At 42.6% G+C, this 23532-nt stretch overlaps 1 protein-coding gene across 9 annotated transcripts in view; it reads left to right on the forward strand.

The window, feature by feature from the left end:
- The window catches only part of SH3YL1 (SH3 and SYLF domain containing 1), a 46999-nt gene extending 42843 nt beyond the window's left edge, over positions 1-4156 (forward strand). For all 9 annotated transcript variants that reach the window (XM_072938282.1, XM_072938284.1, XM_072938279.1 and 6 more), the window contains one exon: positions 3351-4156. In XM_072938282.1, coding sequence (XP_072794383.1) covers positions 3351-3541 — 191 coding nt within the window. In that variant the 3' untranslated portion in view covers positions 3542-4156. The remainder of the gene's footprint in view (positions 1-3350) is intronic.
- Positions 4157-23532: the final 19376 nt, after the last annotated feature.

Below are 23532 nucleotides of genomic sequence, written 5' to 3' on the forward strand. Positions count from 1 at the left end.
GGAGTAAGTCTGCCTGGGGCCAGTAGTGCCCCCTCCCTGGCTGTGACAACCACAAATGCCCCAGACTTTGCCTTCTGAGAACCCCCTGGTCTGGTGGCCTCACTCGGCGGCCTGTCCAGCTCGCTCAGCATGACACTCGCAGTCCTACAGAGGACGTGGCCCCACGTGGCCCAGGCAGAAAGTGCACGCCAGGATCAAGTCACCTACCCAGCCCGTCAGTGCAGTAAATGTGAAACAACCCCAAGGCTGTGTTCTCTTACTTCTGGTCAGTTCTTGAAAGGGACCTTCCAAAGGCTGAGACCCTTCTTCTGAGTCGTGTCTGAGGCCAGATGTATTAGCTACACATGGGTCACACTATGCAGGCTCCACCGAGAAGTAAAGCAGCAGAGTCCCGTGGACCCAGCCTTGCTCGTCACGAGCCTTAGAGCAGCTGCCAATCACTGGAGCTGATGTGATCTGCTTCCTGTTACGTGTAGCCCTGATTTGGGAGAGAAAAATAACCTCTGTTTGAATTAAACTTGAGTATTATGACAAAAAAGGCCAATTGCTTTAAAGATCCTTCCGATTTTTTTTTAAGTGCAAAAATACAAAACTTGAAGGCATGTGTTACTCAGGAGAGCAGGCACCTGTGCAAGTGGGCTGCTCAGTGGCCCAGTGGGCTTGGCTTCTGTGGCCTCCAGGGTGGCCTCCCTTCCTGGAAAAACATGCCTCCTTGGCTCATCGGGTTTTAATGAATCATTTTGTGAACATTAAACATCTCCTATGGAAATTGTTCCTAATACTCACAGCGAAGAGGAACTTTGGGAAATTCCCAGCTCACTGAAGAAGAAGCTAGCAGCAGGGCGTGGCACCGAGCAGCCCGTGAGCTGTCTCGTCCTGGGAGCACCTGCCTTCGCTCAGGCCAGGCTCCCTGCTTTGTTTCCAGGTGGATGAACTTTCCCAACACACTAAACTCCTGACTCCTAGACTCGTCCCCCGGGAGGTGGAGGGTTTGCCTGACGAGGCAGCTGGGTGAGGCGTCTGGCACACCCACGCCTGCCTGTCTTAGCCACGTCCCTCCCCAGCTCTGCCAGCATGAGCCCCCACATCTGCCTCGGCTTGGCTCCAGCCTGGACAGGAAGAGGGGCCTCCTCCATCCCAGCAGCGCTGCCCCTCCTCACACCGTCCATCCCTTTACTGCTTTACCCTTGTCTCAGCTGGAGACCACAGAGCAAATTAGAGGGCAGGGAGTGAACCAAGTCTGTGATCCCCTCTGCCTTTTCTCTTCTTTAGTTCATAATGTCTTTTTTTCCCTAATTATTCATCATAAGACATATTTCTATGACCACTAGGAACCAATCCCGTTGTCAGTGATTAACAAGGATCATCAGCATCAGCTATTATCATTTGCAAAGTCTGGATAATGCAGGCTTGTGGGAAAAGATACTGATTGTCCTTGAAATTTTGCCCTGCAGAAGCAAAATGCTCTGCTGAATCTCAGCTCAGTCTGTTGAACACAATTTAAGACGTGTGTGGTTGCTGAGGACCCTGGGTGTAATCTCAATAGTGGTTAAGAGCGCTGGAGACAGACTTCCCAGAGTCAGCTCCCACCGCTGGGACCAACCACTCAAGGCTGGCAAGTCTAGGTTCGCATTCTGCGGGGGGGATGCGTGGGCACGTCCAGCGCCCACCTCAGCGCCCGGCTCAGCAGACAGGAGGGACTTACTGTGCACACGGCAAGGAACACCTGTTACCCTGCCATCAGCATCCCTACACATCTTCAGTTCTGCAGTTAGTGCTCCGAACAGGATACGTGTGCGGCGGCTGAGATGGCTGTGGCTTCCAGAACATTCCCCGATGCTCACAAGCATCTTTTACTTGCTGCTTTCTGTCGTCTGTCATTTCTGGGAGACAAGAGGGTGAAGGAGTTACTTGAGGGCTTCCGTTATTTAAGTTCGGTTACTCTAGATTGAGCTTTACATAGGGAGGTCATGACTATCATTACTGATAAGAAAATAATGTTCAGAATGATTTTTTCTTCAACATTAACTTACGTTCTGATCTGGTGACAAAGTGGCGTGAGGACTGGTCTCAGCGTCGTGTGACAGCTGCTTTCCCTGGCCGTCGGGGTGTTAGTAGTCATTCAGCTGGTTTTGATCGCATCCAGACTCTATCAAACTTTATTCTTTTAGTGACATACTTTTAACCTGACTTCTTAAAACTTATAGGTTAAAAATAAATATAGTATAAACTATTAAAATATGAAGAGCTTCACTTTACAGGAAAACTATGCCAGTAATATTGCTACTGTGGATAGTTATTATTGAAGTTATGTCTCTTAGGAGAACTCAACTGTAAGACACGCTTTACAGAAAGAGCTGTAGCAGCATCTCGTGTGAGGTACAAATTCAGTGCTTCAGTCACTGTAGTTAAAAGTGGTGACTGCTTTTCTTTCTTACTGACAGGCCAAATTCAGTTTGTTTTTTATTACAGTAGTGGTATAGTCTCAAATGAGTCACTGGCTTTAGAATTTGGTTATTTATATTTTCTGTGTATTTGCTCTTAGATGCATTTAACAAGCATCTAATGGCCTAAGGTACGCACAAAATTGTACGGAACATGGAAATGCTGGATTCCATGTAGCTGAGCGCACAGGTGTGTTTCTGTAGAATTCTTGTGATGCTGCACAGTTTATAGTGTTGGATGTCTTTTACTCATGTTGCCCACGCAGTTTTGAAGGTTTTTCTTCCCAGTACAACATGCAAAATTCTAGACACAGTGTAGAAGCTCTTGCTAAACATGTGTAGACGTGCTTGTTGATGTGCAAGTTTGAATTTCACCTCTGTCTTGCGAGAAGAGATCAAGTAAGCACAGCAAGGAAAACGGCCACAGAAGCCTGGGGGAAGTGTGTCCGCTGCGGCAGTGGCACGAGCACCTGGGCCGGAGTCCTCAGAACCAGTGACTGCAGAGCACGGTGTTTAAATCGAGTCTTTGATGATCCAGTCAGGAGCATAAGCATCACCTTTTATCAAATAAGTGTAACTCACGGGAACTATCGTGAGTATGCTGTTAAAATGGGAAAAACTGTGTGATATTGTCTTACAGACTATTCAAAATTTAAACAATTATAACCACAAATATTTGCTAAACACATGGTTGAAGCACATAATTTTATGCAGTTTGACTTGTGTGGATTTAGGGAATGTTATTCCCAAACATGGCTCTTCGCAATGTGCTGACGTCACACAGCCCACGTGCTTCCAAGGCGTCCGCACACCAAGCCCTGAGGTGTTAAATGATATCTTGCTGACGCATACTTCCAGTTTTCTCATAAAAATGTGAATAATTTAAATAAGTTTTTCTTGTTTTAGGCAATTCAGACCAACCCATAGAAGTGACAGCACTGTATTCTTTTGAAGGACAGCAGCCAGGAGACTTGAATTTTCAAGCTGGAGACAGAATCACAGTTCTATCAAAAACAGACTCACACTTTGATTGGTGGGAAGGAAAGCTCCGAGGTCAAACGGGCATTTTTCCAGCCAACTATGTTACCATGAATTAAAGTTTATATTATTTCCTTCTTTCAGAATTATAAGAAAATTATTTCTACACTCACAGGATTTACTATCCAGTTAAACAATGTTTTTAATACAAGTCCAAATACCCTTCTGTTTATTCCATAAACTTTTATCCTGTATGTAAAAGATTTTTTTCTGTATATAAATGGTTACCTTACGTACCTTTAAATACTTTCCACTAATTTTATTACACACACTATTTAATAGTTAATGTCTTCCAATGTATGTGGTCACATTTCTTTTGTGTTCATTTTCAAACATCCATAAACGTTTGATTTGACCTTGTACGTGATGACTTTAATTTGGGAAGCTTAAGAATGGGGCATGAATTCTAACTGGGTATTAAGTAATACTTAGAGTTGTAGGTACTAACTAGAATATTAATTCTTAAAATTATTTCTATACCTTCAAAAGTTGCATATTTATGTTTTATGCACATATATGTAACATGCTATTACACAGAAATTCAACCACTATTCATTAAAAAAGATGACATCTATTAACTTTCCTTCTTTGTGAGGTTATGTTCATTTGTAGCAGTAGAATAAACTTATGTTGACATGGTTCTGTTGTCCTGAAATAAATGTTTTAAATGCTCAGTTACTGTTTTTATCTTGTTTTTCTTACTTGCTTTTTGTAAAGTAACCAGAGGTCTGTGGTTGGTCTGCAGGTTAAAACTCACCTCCATGATTGTATTCCAAGTTCTTTTTTTCAGCTTTATTAACATAAGATTGACAAATAGAATTGTAAATTTTTTAAAAGGTCTGTGATTTGAAATACACAGACATTGTAAAAGGATTCTTACTGAGTTAATGAACACGTCCAACATCTCACGTATTTTTTTATTTGATGAGAACCCTTAAGTTCTACTCTCTTACCAAATTTCAATTATAGAATGCAGTATTATAACTGTAGTCACCACGCTGTACATTAGCATCCCCAGAACATGCTCCTCTTATAAACTGGAAGTTTGTACCTTTGATCAACATCTCTTAATTTCCCCCACCTCCCAGCCCCTGGTAAACACCAATCCGCTCCCTGTTTCAATGAGTTTGGCTTTTTAAAATCCCATTTGAGATCATACAGTATTTGTCCTTCTCTGCTTTATTTCATTTAATATAATCCCCTCAATTTCATCCATGTTGTTACAAATTTCAGAGTTTCCTTCCTTTGCCCAGAGAATGAATATATCTACGTCTATCTATAGATCTATCTATAGATAGGTATCTCATATTTTCCTTATCCATTCATCTGTTGATGGACATTTAGGGTTTTCTAGATATAATAACATGCCGTCTGTAAACAGAGATAATCTTGCTTCCTCCTTTCCAATTTGAATGCCTTTTATTTCTTTTTTTTGCCTAATTGCTCTGGCCATGGCTTCCAGCACAATGCTGAAAAGAAGTGGTAAGAGTGGACATCCTGATTGCTCCTGGTCCTGGAGGGAAAGCTTCCTGATTTTCACTGTAGAGTGTGATGTTAGCTGTGGGCGGGTCAAACATGAGCATGTTGTTTAATCTCCACATATTTGTGAACTTTCCAGTTTCCTTCTTATAATTGATTTCTAGTTTCATACCATTGTGTCCAGAAAAAGATGCTTGATATGATTTCAGTCTTCTTAAATTCATTCAGACCTGTTTTGTGCCTAACGTAGGCTCTGTCCTGGAGAATGTTCCACATGCACTTGCCGAGAATGTGCATTCTGCTGCTATTGGATGGAAGGTTCTGTAAATGTCTGTTATGTCCATCTGGTCTGACATGCTATTTAAGGCCAGTGTTTCCTTATTGATTTCCTATTTGGATGATCTATCCATTGATGAAAGGGGGGGTATCAAAGTCCCCCCCATAATTTTGTATTGCTGTCTATTTCTCCTTTTAGGCCTGTTAATATTTGCTTTATATATTTAGCTGCTCCGATATTGGGCTCATAAATGTTTACAAACATTTTAGCCTCTTGTTGAATTGACCCCTTTATTATTATATACTGACCTTCTCTGTCTCTTATTACAGTGTTTCGATTAAAGTCTGTTTTTTTCTGATATAGCTACCTCTGCTTTCTTTTGGTTTTCATTTGCATGCAATATCTTTTTCCATCCCTTCACTTCCAGTCTGCATATGTCTTTAAAGCTGGTGAGTCTTTTGTAGGCTTGTTGAGTCTTATCTTTTTGTAAATCCATTTAGCTACTCTATGTCTTCTGATAAGAGACTTTAGTCCATTTACCCTTGAAGTAATAATTGATAGGTCAGGACTTACTATTGCCATTTTGTTGGTTATTTCTTGGCTGTTTTGTAATTCCTCTCTTCCTCTCTTCCTCTCTTGATCTCTGTCTTAGTGATTTGATAATTTTATGTAGTGCTAGTCTTAAGATTCTTTTCTCTTCTTTTGTATCCTACTGTATGTTTTTGCTTTGTGTTTACCATGAAGCTTACAGAAAACATAACAGTCTCTTTTAAGCTGATAACAACTTTGCACACATATTAAACGTCTACATTTTTACCCTCCCACCACATTCTATGTCTTTAATGTCACAATTTATCTATCTTTACCTGTATATCCATCAACAAATTACTATAATTATAGTTACTTCAACGCTTTGTTATTTAACCTTCATACTAGATTTATAAGTGATTTAACCACCACCACCATTACAATAGGAGAGTATTCTGAATGTAACTCTATTTTTAATTTTACCAGTGAGTTTTATGCTTTCATATGTTTTCCTGTTACTAATTTTCATTATTTCACTTCCTCCTGAAGAACTCCCTTTAGCATCTCTTGTGAGGCAAAGTCAGTGGTGATGAACTTCTTCAGCTTTTGTTTATCTGGAAAACTCTTTCTCTCTCCTTCAATTCTGAAGGACAGCTTTGCGAGGTAAAGGATTCTTGGTTGACAGTTTTTTCTTTCAGGACTTTGAATGTATTATCCTGCGAGCTCTCTTCTGGCCCACAAGGTTTCTGCTGAAAAACCCACTGGCAGTCTTAAGAGAGTTCCCTGGTCATAATAAGTTGCTTTTCTCTTGCTGCTTTTAAGATAGTCTTCTTGTCTCCAGCTCTCAGCTGTGTGGTTACAATGTCTCAGTGTGGGGTTCTTCAGGTGCAGCTTACTTGGGGTTCTGGGCTTCCTGGGTCAGGACGTCTGTTTCTTTCCTCAATTTACGGGAAGTTTTCAGCCGTTACTTCTCTGAATAGGCTTTCTGCCTCTTTCCCTCTCTCGTCTCCTCTGGGACCTCTGTAATGTACCCATCCAGCTGCTTGGTGGTCCCAAAAGTCCCCTAAGTGTCTTTACTCTTCATTCTTTTTCCTTTTTGTTCTCTACTTGAATAAATTCTACTGCCATATTTTCAAATTTGTTGATCATTTCTTTTTCTCAGTCTAGTCTGCTGTTGAACCTCTGTATTTGAATGTTTCAGTTAAGTTATTTTTATTCTATTTTTCAGCTCTATGATTGCTGTTTTGTACTTTGTTCATGGATTGCTTTCCTGAACCAGTGAGCATCTTTATGCGGGTTATTTTGAACTCTCTATCAGGTAAATCGTTTCTTTCTATTTTATTAAGGTAAGTTTCTGAAGATTTATCTTGTTCTTTTGTTTAGAATATATTCCCCTGCTTCTTCATTTTCCTTGACTTTCTGTGTTTGTATCTGCACATTAGATAAAACAGCCACGTCTCCCAGTCTGGATGGAATGTTCTCATGTAGGAGTTGAATCCTGGCTATCAGCCCAGCCTGAGCTCCTGAGCTCTCAAACCTCTGTGATTGTCCAAACTGCTATCTTTGTTTTTAGTGGCTCCCAGTAGTTGAGGGTGTACAAAGACCCGTCAGTGTTTCAGAGAAACTCTCAGTCAGCTCCTAGGTGTGGGCTGATTGGAAGCTGGACCCTCAGGCAGGACTGAGAAAGTATGTAATTTAGCCCTTTCTGTGGAGAAGCTGGGAGATGAGTGTTTTCACTTGCTCAGTCCATGCTGAGCTGCAGGGTATAGCTGGGGGTATTCCGGTGTCCATTTAAAAACTGCATCTTGGTTTCAGTCCAGTGGGATTCATGAGTGTCAGTCCTGCAGGCCACCAAACTGGGTGATTGGGGGCCCATCCCTCGAATGGCAGCTATAAAACCTGGGGCACTAGATGTGTGGACAAGCTCCTTCCAGGGAGGTGCCTGGTTTTACTGTTGGGGTGAACCAGAGCCAGAAGGCAGGGCTCTAGGGAGGGTCACAGCCAGCAGCTAATTAGATGCTGGGCTAATTAGATGCTGGGCCCCAGGCAGCAGCTTGCAAAGTACACAACCAAACCCCTTCCAGGGAAGTGAAGCGGGAAGATGGCCTTTCTACCTGCTCTCTCCGAGCTGGGCCCCTGGGGAGCAGCCTCCCCCTGGTTCCTCATTTGCTACATTCCGGTGGGACTTGTGGACACAGGCCCTGTTAGCTTTCAGAGCTCAGTGACCTGGAAGCTCATCCCTTGGGTGGAAGCCTTAAAGTTGGGGTGCTAGTCGTTCAATTTAAACCCTTCACTCTGCAGGGAGAAGCTGGGAGTTGGGGTTCCCTCAGCTGCAGGGCAGTGTGCTGGGGGTGGGGTTACGGTGCGGATACGCCTTTCCTAGCTTTTCTGATGTGGGTATTTTCTGTCACCTGATGTGTAGGAATCACTCAGCCAGACTCTAGATTTCTCTCAGAGGAAACTGTTCCATGAATGGCTGTGTACTCAGTGCCTCTGTGGAAGGGAAATTCAGGAGCCTCTGGGTTACCATCCTGGTCCTTCTAACTTCTTTCTTGAACTCCAGACCCGTATCTCCAACTGTGCATTTGACAGCTCTATCTGGACCTGTAATAGCATCTCAAACCTTGCTCGTCCAAAGTAAACCCTTGCTTTCCCGCCCCTAAAGCCTGCCCCTCCCTCAGTGCCCCTCTGGAAATCCCACTCATCCATTGCCTTAGACCACAGGATTGCTTAGGAGCCATCCTTGATTCCTCCTCTCATCTCAAGCACTAAATCAAATGCACCAACTTAGTGCTGGCTCCAAAATACTTAGCATACCCAACCATTTCCCACTGTCTCTGTCACCACCACCCTTTAATTAAGGCAAACTCCCAGCCCCAGACTTCCCTCAGATACAGCGTGGATTCCTGCTTCCACACTGCAGCCAAGTGAGCCTCACATGCCAGCTTTTCATCCTGCTTTGCGTCTGACAGTCTTACGTTATGTGCAAATGTGTGATGACCTTTTCATAACATAATTCTTAAGACATGGAAAAAGGAGAATATTATCATTACCCAGCAAGAAAGTAAACAAACTCTTCCCAACCTTCCTCCCTTTCTGACTCAAAGGTAATCAGCCTGAATTGGCTATTTATTAGTTCCATATATTTCTTTATATTTTCATTATATATGTATGTGTCCCAAAGCACTATGTCGTATTGTCTTGGATAGTTATAAGCTTAGAAAATTTACACTTTGAAACTTACAAAAGTGATACAGTGAATGCACTCATTTGCCATGGAATTATCATGTGTTCTGATGTATATATTCAAGGAAGGAAAAGATATGGTGGGGAATTTCAGCAGCAAGTTGGGAGAGAACTAAATGAAAAAAATTGGAATTAAAAAGTAAAATAAACCAAGAACACAATAAACAAATTTAACAGTAATTTAGACACAGCAAAAGGAGAATCATTGAACTGAGGTTAGGTCTAAAGCCCAGAGAGTTAAAAGAACTAAAATACAGGAAAATCCATTTGCTCATTTTCCTGCTCTGATCAGATTTCAGGCCCCAAAGGTGAGTCGTAAATGCAGCAGGACCAGCAATGCTGCTCGCTTCTTTTTCCTTTCCTTTTTTTTTTTTTTTTTGCATGTTTCCTTGGCTGTTCTTTATATTTATTTTCCAGTGTGAAGTTGAAGAATCAATTTAACCATCTCTGGGGGAAAAAAAAGACTTAGTATTTTTTAGTGGGATTGTGTTAAATTCATATATTAACATAAGGAAAACTGTCATCCTTATGAAGCTCAGTCGTCCAAAGCAAGGATAAAGGATGTCTTTCCATGTGTTCAAGTCTAATGTTGTCTCTAGGAGTGTTTTAAAGTCCCCTCACGTGTAATTTGCATGTTTCCTGTTACGCTTACCATTTTTGTGGATATTTTAGTTTGGCATCTACCTACCTTCAGTATCTCATCCACACCCCTCGCTGCAGGGGCTTTTACATGCCTCCCCCTTCACCAAGGGTCCTGGAGGAGGAAGCCAAGTCTTCTTCAACTTTGCATTTTCAGTGCCCAGCAAGCAAAAGGCTCTGTTACTGAATGAATCTCCATTTCTCAATTGAAGAAAAAATAGGGAGAAGGCACAGGAAAATTAAAGTTTGTCAAGGGCCACGGACTCTAAAAGAACTAGAACTTAAAACACACCTTTTGAGTCTAGAGAAATTGTCTCTATTTAATGGAATTGAACTGAACCCTCCAACCATTATTCATAGACCACAAGATATTTGTTTTATATTTAAGGCCTCACTAGTAGTCAGCTTTTGTATAAAAGACAGATATTTTTTCCTAGTCCAAAATGCACATGAGCATTTCTTCAATATCATCTACAATTTGAAGATTTTTATCGAGGTTTAATTAGAATTAAAAATACTTTTTTAAAAAGTGCAGAGATCCAAACACCTTTTGAGTTTTGTCTTTTGCCGTCTAGAGCATTTCCCATACGCTGTCTCTTCAATTTTAGTTTTCTCATTTTCCTGCTATTTAATTACCACATTAATGTATGGTCACTTCGGATGGTCTGGGCTCTGACTCAGCACTGTGCTGTTAGTCAGAGCTGCATGTACAAAAGGTGGTAATCAATCTTAACAACTACCCCCAAATGTTTCCAATATCACCAGGCCACTTCTTTTTGCATATTTGTTCTAATTTTGTTTAAATGTGGCTTTATCTTACTGTTTCTAGGAAAGTTGAAAAGAGGCCACAGAATTTCCTGAAAACGTCTCCAGCAGAGTAACTAACTTGACCAGTCTGACCTAAGAGACATGGCAGGAAGACTCCCACCACACGGCCGCTGTCAGCTGCTGGAGCACCTGGGCCCAGAGCTCTGGACAGAGAGGATTCTCCACACTGGAGGTCATGCCACTCTGCCTCAAAGCAGTGCGCATTTTAAATCTGACTGTCACAGAGAACTTAAGAGATGGTCCCTCTTCCCAAAATTCTGAAATAAAATACTGGCGTTGGTCAGATGCCTCAGTGCTTGGCATGGTATCGTGGGTGGACAGTGGACTTCGGGGGTCAGTCCCCCCACACTATATTCAGCCGGTTACCCATCATGACAGCTTGGAAATTCACTCCTGAAGACACCTGCTCAGCTGGGCTCCAAGGAGGCTGCACCAGCACAGAGCCAGTCGTGCGTGTTCAGTGAGCGCCTGCTTATTCTTCCTGGAACAGCACTGGCCGTTTTTGGGCATCTTCCATGTTGCAGTGCACACCATCTTCCATGCAAAGGTAATGCACAGACTTTTTTTTTAAGCTAAACTAAAAACTGAGTGAGTAATCCTTATGTTGAATAACGAAAAGCCTTGGACTTACCATCAGAAGGTAGTTCTTGCATAAAAGCAACTCATTATTCCTGCACCTCCCCTGCAATCAGACTGGCTCTTAAAGTAATGATAAAAATGGAGTGAACAGGGCAATGTCTTCTGCTATGGATATAACAACTCATTCTCTGGCTTAAAAGTAAAAATAAATTTTACAGAACTGCCAAGAAAACCAAGCCCATTCATTAACATAAAATGAAATTGTAACAAAGGTACCACATAATGCAAAATGTTAAAAATAGAGAAAACTGGGGAGGGTAGCTTGGGATTTGGAAACTTTCTGTACTAGTAGCTAATTATTTTTCTGTAAACCTAAAACCACTCAAAAAAATAAAGTCTTAATTTAAAAATAATATGAAATTAATCCATTTGCTCTTATAACTTAATCCACATAAATAAATTTTAACAGTTGAGGGAAAACATAATTTCCCTTTTTATATGGAAGTATTAGGCCTTATTTTCAAGTTTCAAACATCACTATATTTACACTGTGTAACTTAAACTTTTCAGGAAAATTAGCAGTTTCAGGCTAAGAATATTCTGGAAGAAACTAGGCAAGAACTTCTGAAGAGCGCATGAACAAAAGCATGGATTTGACAAGAATGGTGACGTCCACATGACCTTGGGTCAATAATGGAAATTCTGAGCCTCAGTGAATTTTCACCGTACTCACTTAATATGGTTTTGGGAGGACTAAATGAGCTAAGAACATGAAAGCTCTGGAAACCTCCAAGGGGAGCAGACGCGGGGGGTGGGGGCACCTGCTCCCTCCTCCAGGGCCTCCTCCACCCACCCTGGGAGTGGTCTCTCCCCAGCCCATCGCTCCCGGGGTCCAACCCTCCTGAGTTTTGCCAAATGTAATGTTGGATCCAAAGTAGGCAAACATGTTTGGACACCTTGAAAAGCTATTTCCCACAAGCACAGGGAAGATGGAAAAGTACTTGAATATCTGTTTTGTAATTTCACACACACTCCAAGAATTTTCAACTGGAAGTTCCTTCTGAAATGAGCTAGTGGCCAGCTGATTACCCAGTGGGGTGAGGGAGAGACTCCCAGCAGACACAGAGCGGTGGTTTTGGTCATTCCCGTGAAGATGGACTCATTAGGTGGGCGGGAGCCAGTTCCCCCTAGTGATACTGTCAAGTTCGTCCAGTACAAGATTCTTCCACAACAGGAGAGTGAGCCCAGTTGTTAGGACTGCAGGATCTGGGCCCAGCCTCCACGGCTGGGATCCCAGTTCACTCTACTTTCTCTGTCTCAGTCGCCTCGTCATTGATGGTGACTGAAGTACTTAGAACAGTGCCCAGCATATAAAGAGCACAATGAATATTAGCAATTATTGATCTATTTCTTTGCAATCAGAGGAGTCCCTGGCTGACAGTCTGGCTTAACCAGTTTTTCAAGTGACCACCTGTTCTCACACTTTAGACAAGATGCGTCAGGAAGGGGAGAAACAGTTCTCCCTTGCTCCATGATGCGATGCCACGTGTATACAGCTGGTGGGTCTGGCTCCTTATCTGCAGGTGGGGATGTTTCCCCTGGGTGTGGAACCATGACACCTCCTTGGATCTCAGTTCTGCGAGGGGGGGTCCTTCCCTCCATCTGCCAGGTGAACCCCTGGAGGAAGAGTCTTCAGTACAGAAAACTTCATACTTGGCCCTACTAGGGGAGCCCCTCTCCCTCCTGCTTTACATGACCAGGGTTGGTTACAGCAGCAAAGTAGGGAGGTGGCTAACAGGGCAGGTGGGTTTTTCTTTGCTCTTTGGGGGTCAAGTGGAAGCAAATTCTAAGGAGTGCTCCTTTTATTAGTTGACAAACTTTTTTGAGTATCTATTTTGTTTGGTATCTTCTGGAGTCCTGGCAATACTGAGGCTGTCCTAATGGAAGGAAGCACAATTCCTGAGAAAGGAAAATAAACAACTGCAATAATTTCATGGGGTCATAAATGCTATTGAGAAAATAAAGCTGAGTTCTGGGGTCAGGAGGAGGGCTGTTCAGCCAGTATGTCAGGAGATCTCTGGGGTGAAATACTGATGCAGGAAGTAAGAAGTGAGTAGAAAGCCAACTGACAAGGGCCAGGTGAGAGTGAGGACCGGTCAAATCCGTCCCGCCTGCCCTTGGTAATGAAGGTCATTTTAGGATTTGTGTGTTCTCCGGGTGGAGTCTAAACAGCACGCTGTTTTCCAGGAACTTGGAGTCCGCTGCCTCCAGTCAGAGCTGAGCTGGTTGAGACTAAGCAGGACCCCCGGCCCTCCAGCTGGCATGTAGGGGTGCCGCTAGTGACCTCCTAGGGGCAGAGGGCTGAAGCTCCACCCTCAGGTCATGCTAAGCACCTCCATTTTTGAGCATGCAGAGGCCAGTGTCTTGATTACAGATGACAGAACAAGCCCAGCACCTTTTCCCGACTACCCGTGGGCACCTCGCCTCGGGCAGGCAGATCTGAGACTCGTTCTCCCAGCTTCTCGCATGGCTGCCTTGAGAATAAACCCACTCTTTGCTGTGAACCTCGGAGTCTCAGTGTCTGGAGGCCAGCTGGGGGTCAGTCCAGAAGGACTTTCTGCCCAAGGCTCTGTGGGCCCTTGGAGGTCCTAAGAGCCTTTGGACCAGTCCCAGCAGCTGCCTGCCCCTTCGTTCCAGGCACCACACTTCCCCTGGGAGATGCCACCAACCTTTGGCATTTAGTTTTGTTTTGCAGCAAAAAAGACAATTTTGGGGCTTTGCTTTTGGGGTTTGGAAGCTGTATCAAACTTGCATAACCCCATTACAGAAATACACCTGTACCTAGATTGCTTGGCAATCCTGGCCAGATTGTGGGTTGGAGGCCTGCCTGGCGGGATTCTGGCAGACAGTATAAAAGGTTACAGCTGCTGAGTTTCTCTGCACCTGGGCTAGAGGCCCAGCTGGGTCCACCAGTACCTCCCTCCGGGCCCGATGACTGTGATGGTGGGAAATCGACTTCCGGACTCTGGTCCACGGGGGGCACTCACTCCATTTTAAACAACCAGCTCTCGAAACTTACCTCTGAGACTGTGTTAGTAGTTAGGGTGCCCAGAAGACCCTGAAAAAGCCAAGAAGACCAGGCACGTACAGTCCTTGGACAACGACAACACAGTAACATTTATCCATGAAAATGAAGGGGGGAAATGTTAAACATTATTGAATTTTAAAAATCAGAATACAAAATGGTATGTCAATATGATTCCATTTTTTTAATTTAAAAATGTATATATGACAAAAAACAGGTTTGATAAACATCAAACTATTAACAGTGGGTAGATCTGAGTAATTCGGATGGTATGAATCAACTGTATTTATTCATAACAGAAGTTATTTGGAAAATAGAAACCTGACCAGCCACCCTTGAACCAACCAGGTGCCAGGCCTCTGTCCATGACCCTATGGAGGAGGGAAGGGCGCGGGGCCCTGGGCCAGCATTACCTCCTGGTGGGTGTGGTGAGCATGGTTCCCAAGATGCATGTCTGTGGACGTGGCCTGAGGGACCTCGAGCAGTGGTCGTGGGGTCATCAGACAACCAAGACAGTTGAGATGAAGACCATCCCGGGCAGATGGAACAGGAGCAAAGCCTCACCCAGGACACGGCAGAGGCCGTGAGCTCAGAGCAGGCAAGGGGTGGGGAGCAGTGTGGGGCGAGGGTGGCGGGGGCTTCCGTAGAGAGTCTGCAGTCATTAAGTCCCTAATGAGTAACCCCGTGTGCTCGTGGATTCTGTGGTCTCTCCCTCCGGTCCTTCCTGAGCCTCATCTCCAGGCCACCACTCACCTGGTTTCTGTCACTACGGACTGCCCCTGCACTTCCTAGAACTGTATATATGTGGAACCATTACTGTGAACTCTTTTTGGTCTGGTTTACTATAGTCAGCATTTTTCTGAGGTTTATCAGTGTTGTTGCATTGTCAATAGTTTATTCTATGCTATTGCTGAGAGGCGAGTTGCAGTCTGTTGTGTGCTGTACCCCCGTTTTTATCCTTTCACCACAGACATTTCCCCCTAGTTCTTGGCTAAAATAAAACGCAAGTTTCTTAAACATTCTTGTCCAAGTCTCTGCAATGGACATACCCTTTATTTCTCTTGAGTAAACACACAGGAATGGAAGGTGCACGGCTTAGTGATTAAAAACTGTCAACAGTTCTCCCAAGTGGCTGTACCTGTTTGCATTCCCAGCAGCAGCCACGAGGGGTCCGGTCCCTCTGCACTTGGCTTGTTGGTCACTGAAGGGTCTGAAGTGTGACGTCATTCACTTCCAGTTTTATTGGTTCCGTTTCCATTTTCGCTTCCCTGACGACCGAAGACGCTGGCATCTTATCCTGTGCTTATCTGACGTCTCCACGTCTTTAATAAACTGCCCAGTTCGATTTCTTCTATTTTTATATTGGCTCTGTTTCTTATTATTGAGTTTTGTTACTTTATATATTTTGGATAAAATCAGATATAAGATTTGCAAATATTTTCTCTCAGTCTATGGCTTATATTTTTCTCTTAACAGTGTATTTCAAAGAGCAAATGTTTAATTTTGATGAAGTTCACTTTATTAATTTTTCATTTTGTGGATTACACTTTCAGTGTTTAATCTAAGAAGTATTTGCCTAAACCTAGGTTACAAAGATTTTTCTCCTATGTTTTCTTGCAGCATTTTATAGTTTTAGCTTTAACATTTTAGGTCTATGACCCATTTGGAGATCATTTTTCTGCATGGTGAGAGAGAGATCTCAAAAAAAGTTTTTTAGTGTTGATTCTTTTTCTTGTACTAGGAATACATTAGGCTCCCTGAACCCAAGAGCTGCCTTTTCAACAATTCTGAAAAAAATTCTAAGCAAACTTTCTTAAAATACTGTCGTGATCTCAACCTCTTTTTTCCTTTGAAGGTCTCATTAAGCATACATTAAACCTTCTCACTCTGACATACTTCTTACACCCTTCTGTGTTTTCTGTCTTTGTCTAGTTAGACTGTATTTTGAACCACTTATTTAGATATATACTCTAGTGTCCTGACTCATCTTCAGGTGTGTCTAATCTGCTGCTTAATACACCTGTCAAGTTCTAAGTTTCAGGTGTTGCATTCTTCACTGATAGAGATTCCGCCAGTTTCATTTTCAGATACGCTTCTTCCTTTGTCTCTGGTTTTTGCTTGTATTGTCAAGTTCCTTTATTTCTCTTATAGTTGTTTTATATTTTATATCTGACAATGTCAGTACTAGACATCATTGTAAGTCTAAGTCTTTGCTTTGTACTCAGTTCTTTGCTATTTCTCACTCATAATGCCTTGCTCCTTTGCTCTGTGGGTTTTTTTTTTTAATAGAAAAGCAATTAATTTCATGGCAACTATTCTTACGTCTCAACTTAAAGTTGCAGGTATCCAGAGGAAAATTGTTTCTGCTAGTATCCTGGGGCTCTGGGAGCCCAGAACTGCTTTACACTGAAGTACCTAATTGAGACGTTTGGACCACACAGGTAGTAAATGTGGGTCTTAATCCTGTACACACAATCTGCATCACTGTTGACACAGGACTGTTTCCTTTTCCCCTCTGGGTGCAGAGTTCTCCTCCTGCTGGCGCTTGCCTCGAGCACACAATATTTCAGAGTCTCAAGTTACTTAGGGGATCTGTTCTTGGTCTTCCACTCACCACAGGGGGTGGCTGTTTCTCCTGTTTCGTATCCAGTTCTGCCTTCAAACTGGGTCCAGTCTGGGTCTAGTCTGGCTGAGGCATTATCTACCCACCAGGATTCCTGCTTGCACTGTTTTTGCCCTCTGCTTTCCTTATTTTTATGCCAGCTCATCACTGCTTGTAGAAATCCCCCTATTTTTCCTTTATCCCAGTTGACTTACTGTTGGAAGTGGACTGAGATGGTAAAGCTGCTGGTGCACTCAGTGCCGGTCCCTCCAGAGTCTGCTCATCACCATCCAGCAGGGGACCTGGTGGCCCCTCCACACCTGCCCCCATACAGCAGCGTCCAGTCTCTCTGCTTGACATCCCTCACAGTTCACGTGGAGTCTGCAGATTATACCTGCTCCCTTGTTTTGCTGATAATTGTTTTCATTCAGTTTAAAAAAATTCATTGCCCTTGTGGCTTTTTAGTGACTTCCAGGAGGGGAGTGCGGGATACTGACTTATTCAGCTGCATTCAATCTGGAAGTCAGGATTGACATGTCCAAATTTTAACATGTCACTATTTTCATGTGAACTGGATAAATATATAAATTTCACATCAAACACATTGTTTCATAAATCACATTAGGATAAGGCCAAAGGTAGACTTTTTAAAAATCTACATTAGATTTATACAAACCATAGGCATGTGCATTTAAGAATACAGATAAATATTTTTAGTTTAAAAATATTTAAATAATCATATGCTTTTGTTCTAAATTTTGGTTAGCATGAATAAAGTAAAACTTAAAAAGCGTATTTTCTAAGCTTCATTTCCATGCACACCCTAAGATCTGGATGTGGACAGTTTTCATCATAGGAAGGTGTTTGACAGTAGTCAAAATCGACTCACTTTTGGTTACACAGAGATACCCTTGCCACTAGAATTACGCTGAAGATTTAATACAATGGTGAAAGTTGTCAGTAATATTAAGATCAGGATACTACATTCTTCATTTTAGAGAAAGTCATATAAAACATTTCAAATTTGGGCTTCACAAATATTTTCTCAAACCGGACTTCTCAAAAGTAGTGGGTGGAAAACAGACCACTTACGCTCTCCTTCTGAACATGAAACAGCTTAACACAGCAAAAGATTAGTCCATTGTTCTAGAAGACTCCTGGGAACAAAATTATTTTTAAAAAATAGTTACTTTCTTAATTTTGATTGTAAGTTAATGAGAAATTAATAAGAAGTTGTGGTAAAATAATTGTGATTTTTTAAACACATGAGTTAGCATTTGCAGAATGGCTTAACACTGAGACCAAAGCATTTAATTTTCTTAAATAAAAAGTTACTTTTATCTTAGAGTAAATGACACCTAAAAAATCTGTTTTGTTTGTTACTAACTCTTCATAAATCTCCATTTTTTCCCCTCATTTGGGAAATATATTTAAGTTTTCATTCTATAAAATCCAATAGCTATATTAAGATGTTTAATTTTATTTTTTTTACAGTGATATTTTTTGTACTCAGGCTTACATGTAAAAATTTGCTGATTTTCTAAGTCAAGTGATACCAATTTTTCACTTAAAATGTCCATACAAGATTTCCATTTGAAAAATGCTAAGTAGTGTGTTGGGGGGTGGATATAGCTCTGTGGTAGAGTGCATGCTTAGCATGCAAGAGGTCCTGGGTTCAGTCCCCAGAACCGCCATTGAAAAAAAGAAAATAAAAGGGTTAAGTAACCAAAGATAGTTTTCTAAGGAGGTAAAAAATAATGTGACATTATACATAAATGACAGGTGTTTGAGGAACAGTGCCTTAGGAGATACAGGCACCTGCTATAAGAAATGTGGCGACTGTCTGTGACTCATGTGATTCTGAAAACTAGGGTTACATGAGGCAGATGCTGTTAGCACAGCAGAATTGTTCAGAGAGGTTTTGTACAAACGAATTACATAGCTTGATGTGAATGTCAGGGTCAGTGTTTGATTTCTAAACTACAAAATAAACAATGCTATGCACAGTAAATAAAATGCATCATTGATTTAATTTCACTTAAATTAAATTAGGGAGACAAACACAATCTAAGAAATGCAATGCTGCAGACTCATGTTAATGTTACGGAAAATTAGAATAATCACCCTTCCTGACCCTATTTCTACTCAAAATTTTCAGTAGCATGTTGGATTTCACTTTAAATGACTTGGTTATCACAGTCTTAGCAAATTTGGCAGGGATTACAAATATGTAAAATGATAGTTGAGTATCTAAATGTGTTTACAAACTAGAGTAAAAGATCAAATCTAATATCATATAATTCAAGTACAATAAATAGCATTTTACTCCCCTGTCCAACAGCCCATTCCCCAGATTCAATAAACATAAGTGGCAAAGGAATAGCTTTCAAAAGTGAGCATGGCTATTCAAGAATTTCCATGTTCTTAATTCACAGTCAATGCTCAATGAAATGTTTATCTTACACAAAGGAAAGGAAGGATGGAAATCCATCTTCTCAAAATCTGCTTTTCTCTTCTTGGAACCTGAGAGAAGCAGGCCAGCCTGACACCCCCTCCCCTGGAATTTTATCCACAGTGTTCATGGGAATGCAAAGGTGCAATTGTTGAACGACTACTGGAGCATCGAGGCCATGCTGATGTAACAACCCTCACAGTCAAAGTGTATGTGGATGGCCTGGCACGTCTGGGGTGCAGCCAGGAAAAGATGGGTGTGTCTGACTTGGAATCATCTGGAGGTGACAAGCTTTGTGCCTGTCTGGAATCCAGTCCCTGTCACACAGTATTTTTGGGAATGTCTCTATACAAGAGCCCAAGTGAGTACTTAAGGTGCCGTGAGATTAATGTTCACCTCCAAAAAGAAGTTTTCCACTAAATCTACCAGCAGTCTTTGAAGATCCACCACGTGTAAATAAAGCATCATTTTGAGCAGTATCAAAGAACACAGAAGTGACAAAAAAGGAGAGGAAAAACCACACAGTGACCCTGACTATGTTGCAGGTGAGCGACACCCCCACACTGAAGGAGCAGGAGAGAGACACCTCACCTGAACGAACTTGACGGTGTTTTGACTGAAAAAAACTAAGCTAAAATTGTACACAAGTACTGTCCTCTAGTTGGTGAATTTGTTGTTTGGTGATGTGGGATAGCAACTCTAGAACAGCTTTATGGATGCACTAGGATTGGACAAGCCAGGAGGTACGTTGTGGATAATGTTTCTCATCCTCAGAAAAAGAAGTTTCAAGTACATCAAGGAGTAAGACAGGAGTAAACCCTGGTTTTGGATAGAATCAGAGGCATCAGTATGAGCACATGGCTTCTAATATCTACACAGATAAGTGGAGAGAGACGTGTGTGTGCCTGGGTCATGCACCGCTCTGTCCGGGGAGAGGTCCCAGAGGCAATGACACCCTGTTTGTTCTGCACTCACCACATCCTGGTTTCAAAATTCCATTAAAATACCATCTAAATATCAGTAAAAGGAGCCAGGGTTCCTTGGAGAATTTGCTGGTTCCAGGGCTGGGGTGCAGGGAAAAAACACAAGATGAGCCTGGGAGATCTTGTTGGGCCAGAATGTAAGGAAGTGCTCAGAAAGGGCGTGGAAACATGGAAAGGGAAGAGGAGCTCACCTGCATGGGTGCCCAACCACCCAAGCCTGAATAATCTGGGCAACAAAATAAATAATGAAAATATTCTATTATGACCCCAAAAATAAACACCCATGAGCCCATACTGATATAAATCATTGAATAAATGCATAAATGAGGGAGAAGGGCAGCAACTCCTCACAGAAGAATTCCAACCAATAATGTAAAAGGAATCAAGGAAGTATAAAGTCACCATTAGACACAACAGTTATCATTCTTTCAGGCGAGATACACTCATGGCTGCAAAATTAGGGGCAAAGGATTCATACATAGCTTCAAAGTATCTCCCCAAGATATTTAGTGAATAAAAGGGAAACAAAGTAACCCTGCAATGGAGAAACCCAGAAGGCAGTGCTTCAGTCAAGGGATCAGGGTTACACCACCAATAAGATGTTGGGGAACAGTCGGCCCAGTACCTGAGCAGAGCTCTCCAAGACCTTCCTTCCTCATGAAAGACATGGAGACGCAGAGAAGCACTAGACAGATTCCTGGACCAACCAAGGGCATCCATGCAAAAACATGAAACCAAAATTAATTCTGCGGTCAATCGTTTTGATAATTAATAAGATACTAACATTAGAAAATGGTGGAAAATCTATGCAGTGTTTTTGCAAATTTTCTGTAAGTCCAAAATTATTTTAAAGTAAGAAATACACAATTGTAATTGAATTTTTTGCATAAAGAGTTTTTTTTTTAAGGTTTCTATGTTTTTAAGCATTGCATGAATATGCCTTTAAGGCCAGAGTCTCTCTACTTGGCATTCTTAAGGGTTAGGGCTCAATTGCTGTGCTTGGCTGGGCTGCTGTTGTGTTTGGCTTTTCTGTATGTTTTTATATGCACTTTTCCATTATTTCATAACTGCATTTTTATTATCATAGCCGTGCAAACAAAGCTGTCTGTCTTCAGACCCAGTTCTTGTGGGACGACATCAGCAAAGGCCAAAGGGTGGAAACCAAGGAGGGAGACTTTGCCTGAACCAAGGGTGCTTCTCACTGAGCTCAGCAGGTCACCTGGAGGCTCCCTGCGGTCCTAGGGCCACTGTGCCCACACACGACATGAGACTTCCGGGGAAGCTGCCCAGACTTCGACATCAGTCTGGAACAGAAAGAAAGAGGCCCTGAGTGATTTCTCTTCTTTTTCTCTGTCTGGATGAAGCTGCACTGTGACCACACTGCCCCTTGACCAGATGGCTCTGCTGTTCGTGTTTCCAGACTTCCTGGTTTCCACATACGAGAAGCTGGCATTTCTCTCTGGTTAAGGCTAATGTTCAGATAAATCCTGTGGGGCCAGTTTAGTACCTGACAGACTGACCCCTCCATCAAATACCCCAAAATCCTTACTGGTCACAGTACAAGCTGATACAACTGTGCCATCCTAAGAAGACAGTGATTAAAGAATTTAGTTAAAAACAATAAAACAAATTGTTTAAATCTTACACAATTATATTCAAAAAGGAAAGCAATGTTTTTTCTTCATCCTGTTAAAATGTCCGTATTTTAATGTGAACAAAATACAAACATTGCATGTGTATTTTAGGCCTCATGGTTTCCCAGATCCTGCCAAACCCGTTCCCTCAACTAACCTCATGCTGAATGGGTGGCGTCACCATGCAAGCGTCAGTGGTCCTGCCCACCTGCCACGGCAAGTGTGTGACAGAGCCAGAGCCCCGGGTCAGTGGGTGTGCTGGTTCCAAACCCATGCGGAGGCTCCAACCAGCCCTGAGACTGGGAAAAACAGGCTCTCCCACCCGGGCTGGTCTGCCGTACCTTCTCAGGGTCCTGCGTTTGAAGTAATTTATGCGTAGTCACGTCAATGTCAAGTCAACATGACATGCTGGAACCAGACCGCTGGGCCCAGGGCTAAACCTGACCAGACTCAGCTGCCTGGGTTTGACTCTGGCTCTGCTGCCTACAGGCTCTGTGATTTATGCAAGAGGCTTTCCATCTGTGAAACAGGTATGAAAGAAGTTCATGCATGTAAGTAATCTCATCCAGTGCCGAGCACTTAGGAAATGCTCAGTGAACATTACTGAAGTGTTATCACTATTACTGCTGTCATGTGAAGTTTGCACGTGAACTGGGGCTCAGCATTGATCAGTATGTGTAAACGCAACTGGTGGTCAGAGTTCAGCTGCTGTGCTTTACTTGGCATTTGCTGCTTTCTGCGTGACCATCGGTAGACTGTCTGCATCAAGGAACGTGACAGTGGGGCATCAGGCCCTGGGCATCAGGCAGGGTTGTTCATCAGGACTTCCTGCACCCAGGGGCTTGGTGGGTACTTGCTGGTCTGACTGTAGTTTCTGTGGCACGTTTATTCAGGACTGAACCTACCTGTAACACACGCTGTATTTTCTGTGCCTGTTTGCATCTCTGTGTCTCCCACCAGATAGCAGTGCCTTCCTGGAGGACAGAGGCTGTGTCATTATGCACTCAGCTACTGACCTGCAGGAAATGCCAGTTAATAAATGGAAGTTGGGTAAGTCTTGTGATTTCCAGGTGAACAATTTATACCTACGTACATATTAAGACCATGCTCTATAAGAATTTATTATGAGTCTGTTATGTTAGATGCCCCTTCAATCATCTATATGTTCAATCAACATGTGTTTATTGAGTATCTACTGTGTGCCAGACACCATTCAAGGCAGAATAAAGAAGACAAATATCCCTGCCCTTGTGTAGTGGTGTGAGAAATATTACTGTTCTGGTGCAAAACAGAAGGTGCTAGCACTCTTGTCATTCATTGGGGTCTAGAAAAACAGCACAAGAGTGCATTAGAAACAGTGTTTGGTACACCCACTCTCTCTGATGCCATACTGTGAAATAAAACTGAAAGCCAACTAGGTTCCATGAAATCGCTCCAGACCACTTCTTCCCCTAGACATCCTGAAGCCAGGTGTTTCCCACAGGCCAAACCCAAGCCTAGTGGGGAACAGTCTCTTCCTGCCTGTGAGGTCCCGATGGGCAGTTTGTGCCTCCCTCACCTTCTCTTCTCAGATCTCTCTCAGCCATGTGTCAGGCTGGCAAACGTCCTCCTGAGCCAAAGCAAGTCTGGTAGCTTGCACCCTTGCAAAGATGTGGAAAACAAATTAAGGCAGAAAAGGACATGAACACATGTGGGTGTACGTTTGAAGAGCTCAAAAG

Source organism: Vicugna pacos, chromosome 15 (assembly GCF_048564905.1).
Source record: "Vicugna pacos chromosome 15, VicPac4, whole genome shotgun sequence".
Classification (NCBI taxonomy): Eukaryota; Metazoa; Chordata; class Mammalia; order Artiodactyla; family Camelidae; genus Vicugna; species Vicugna pacos.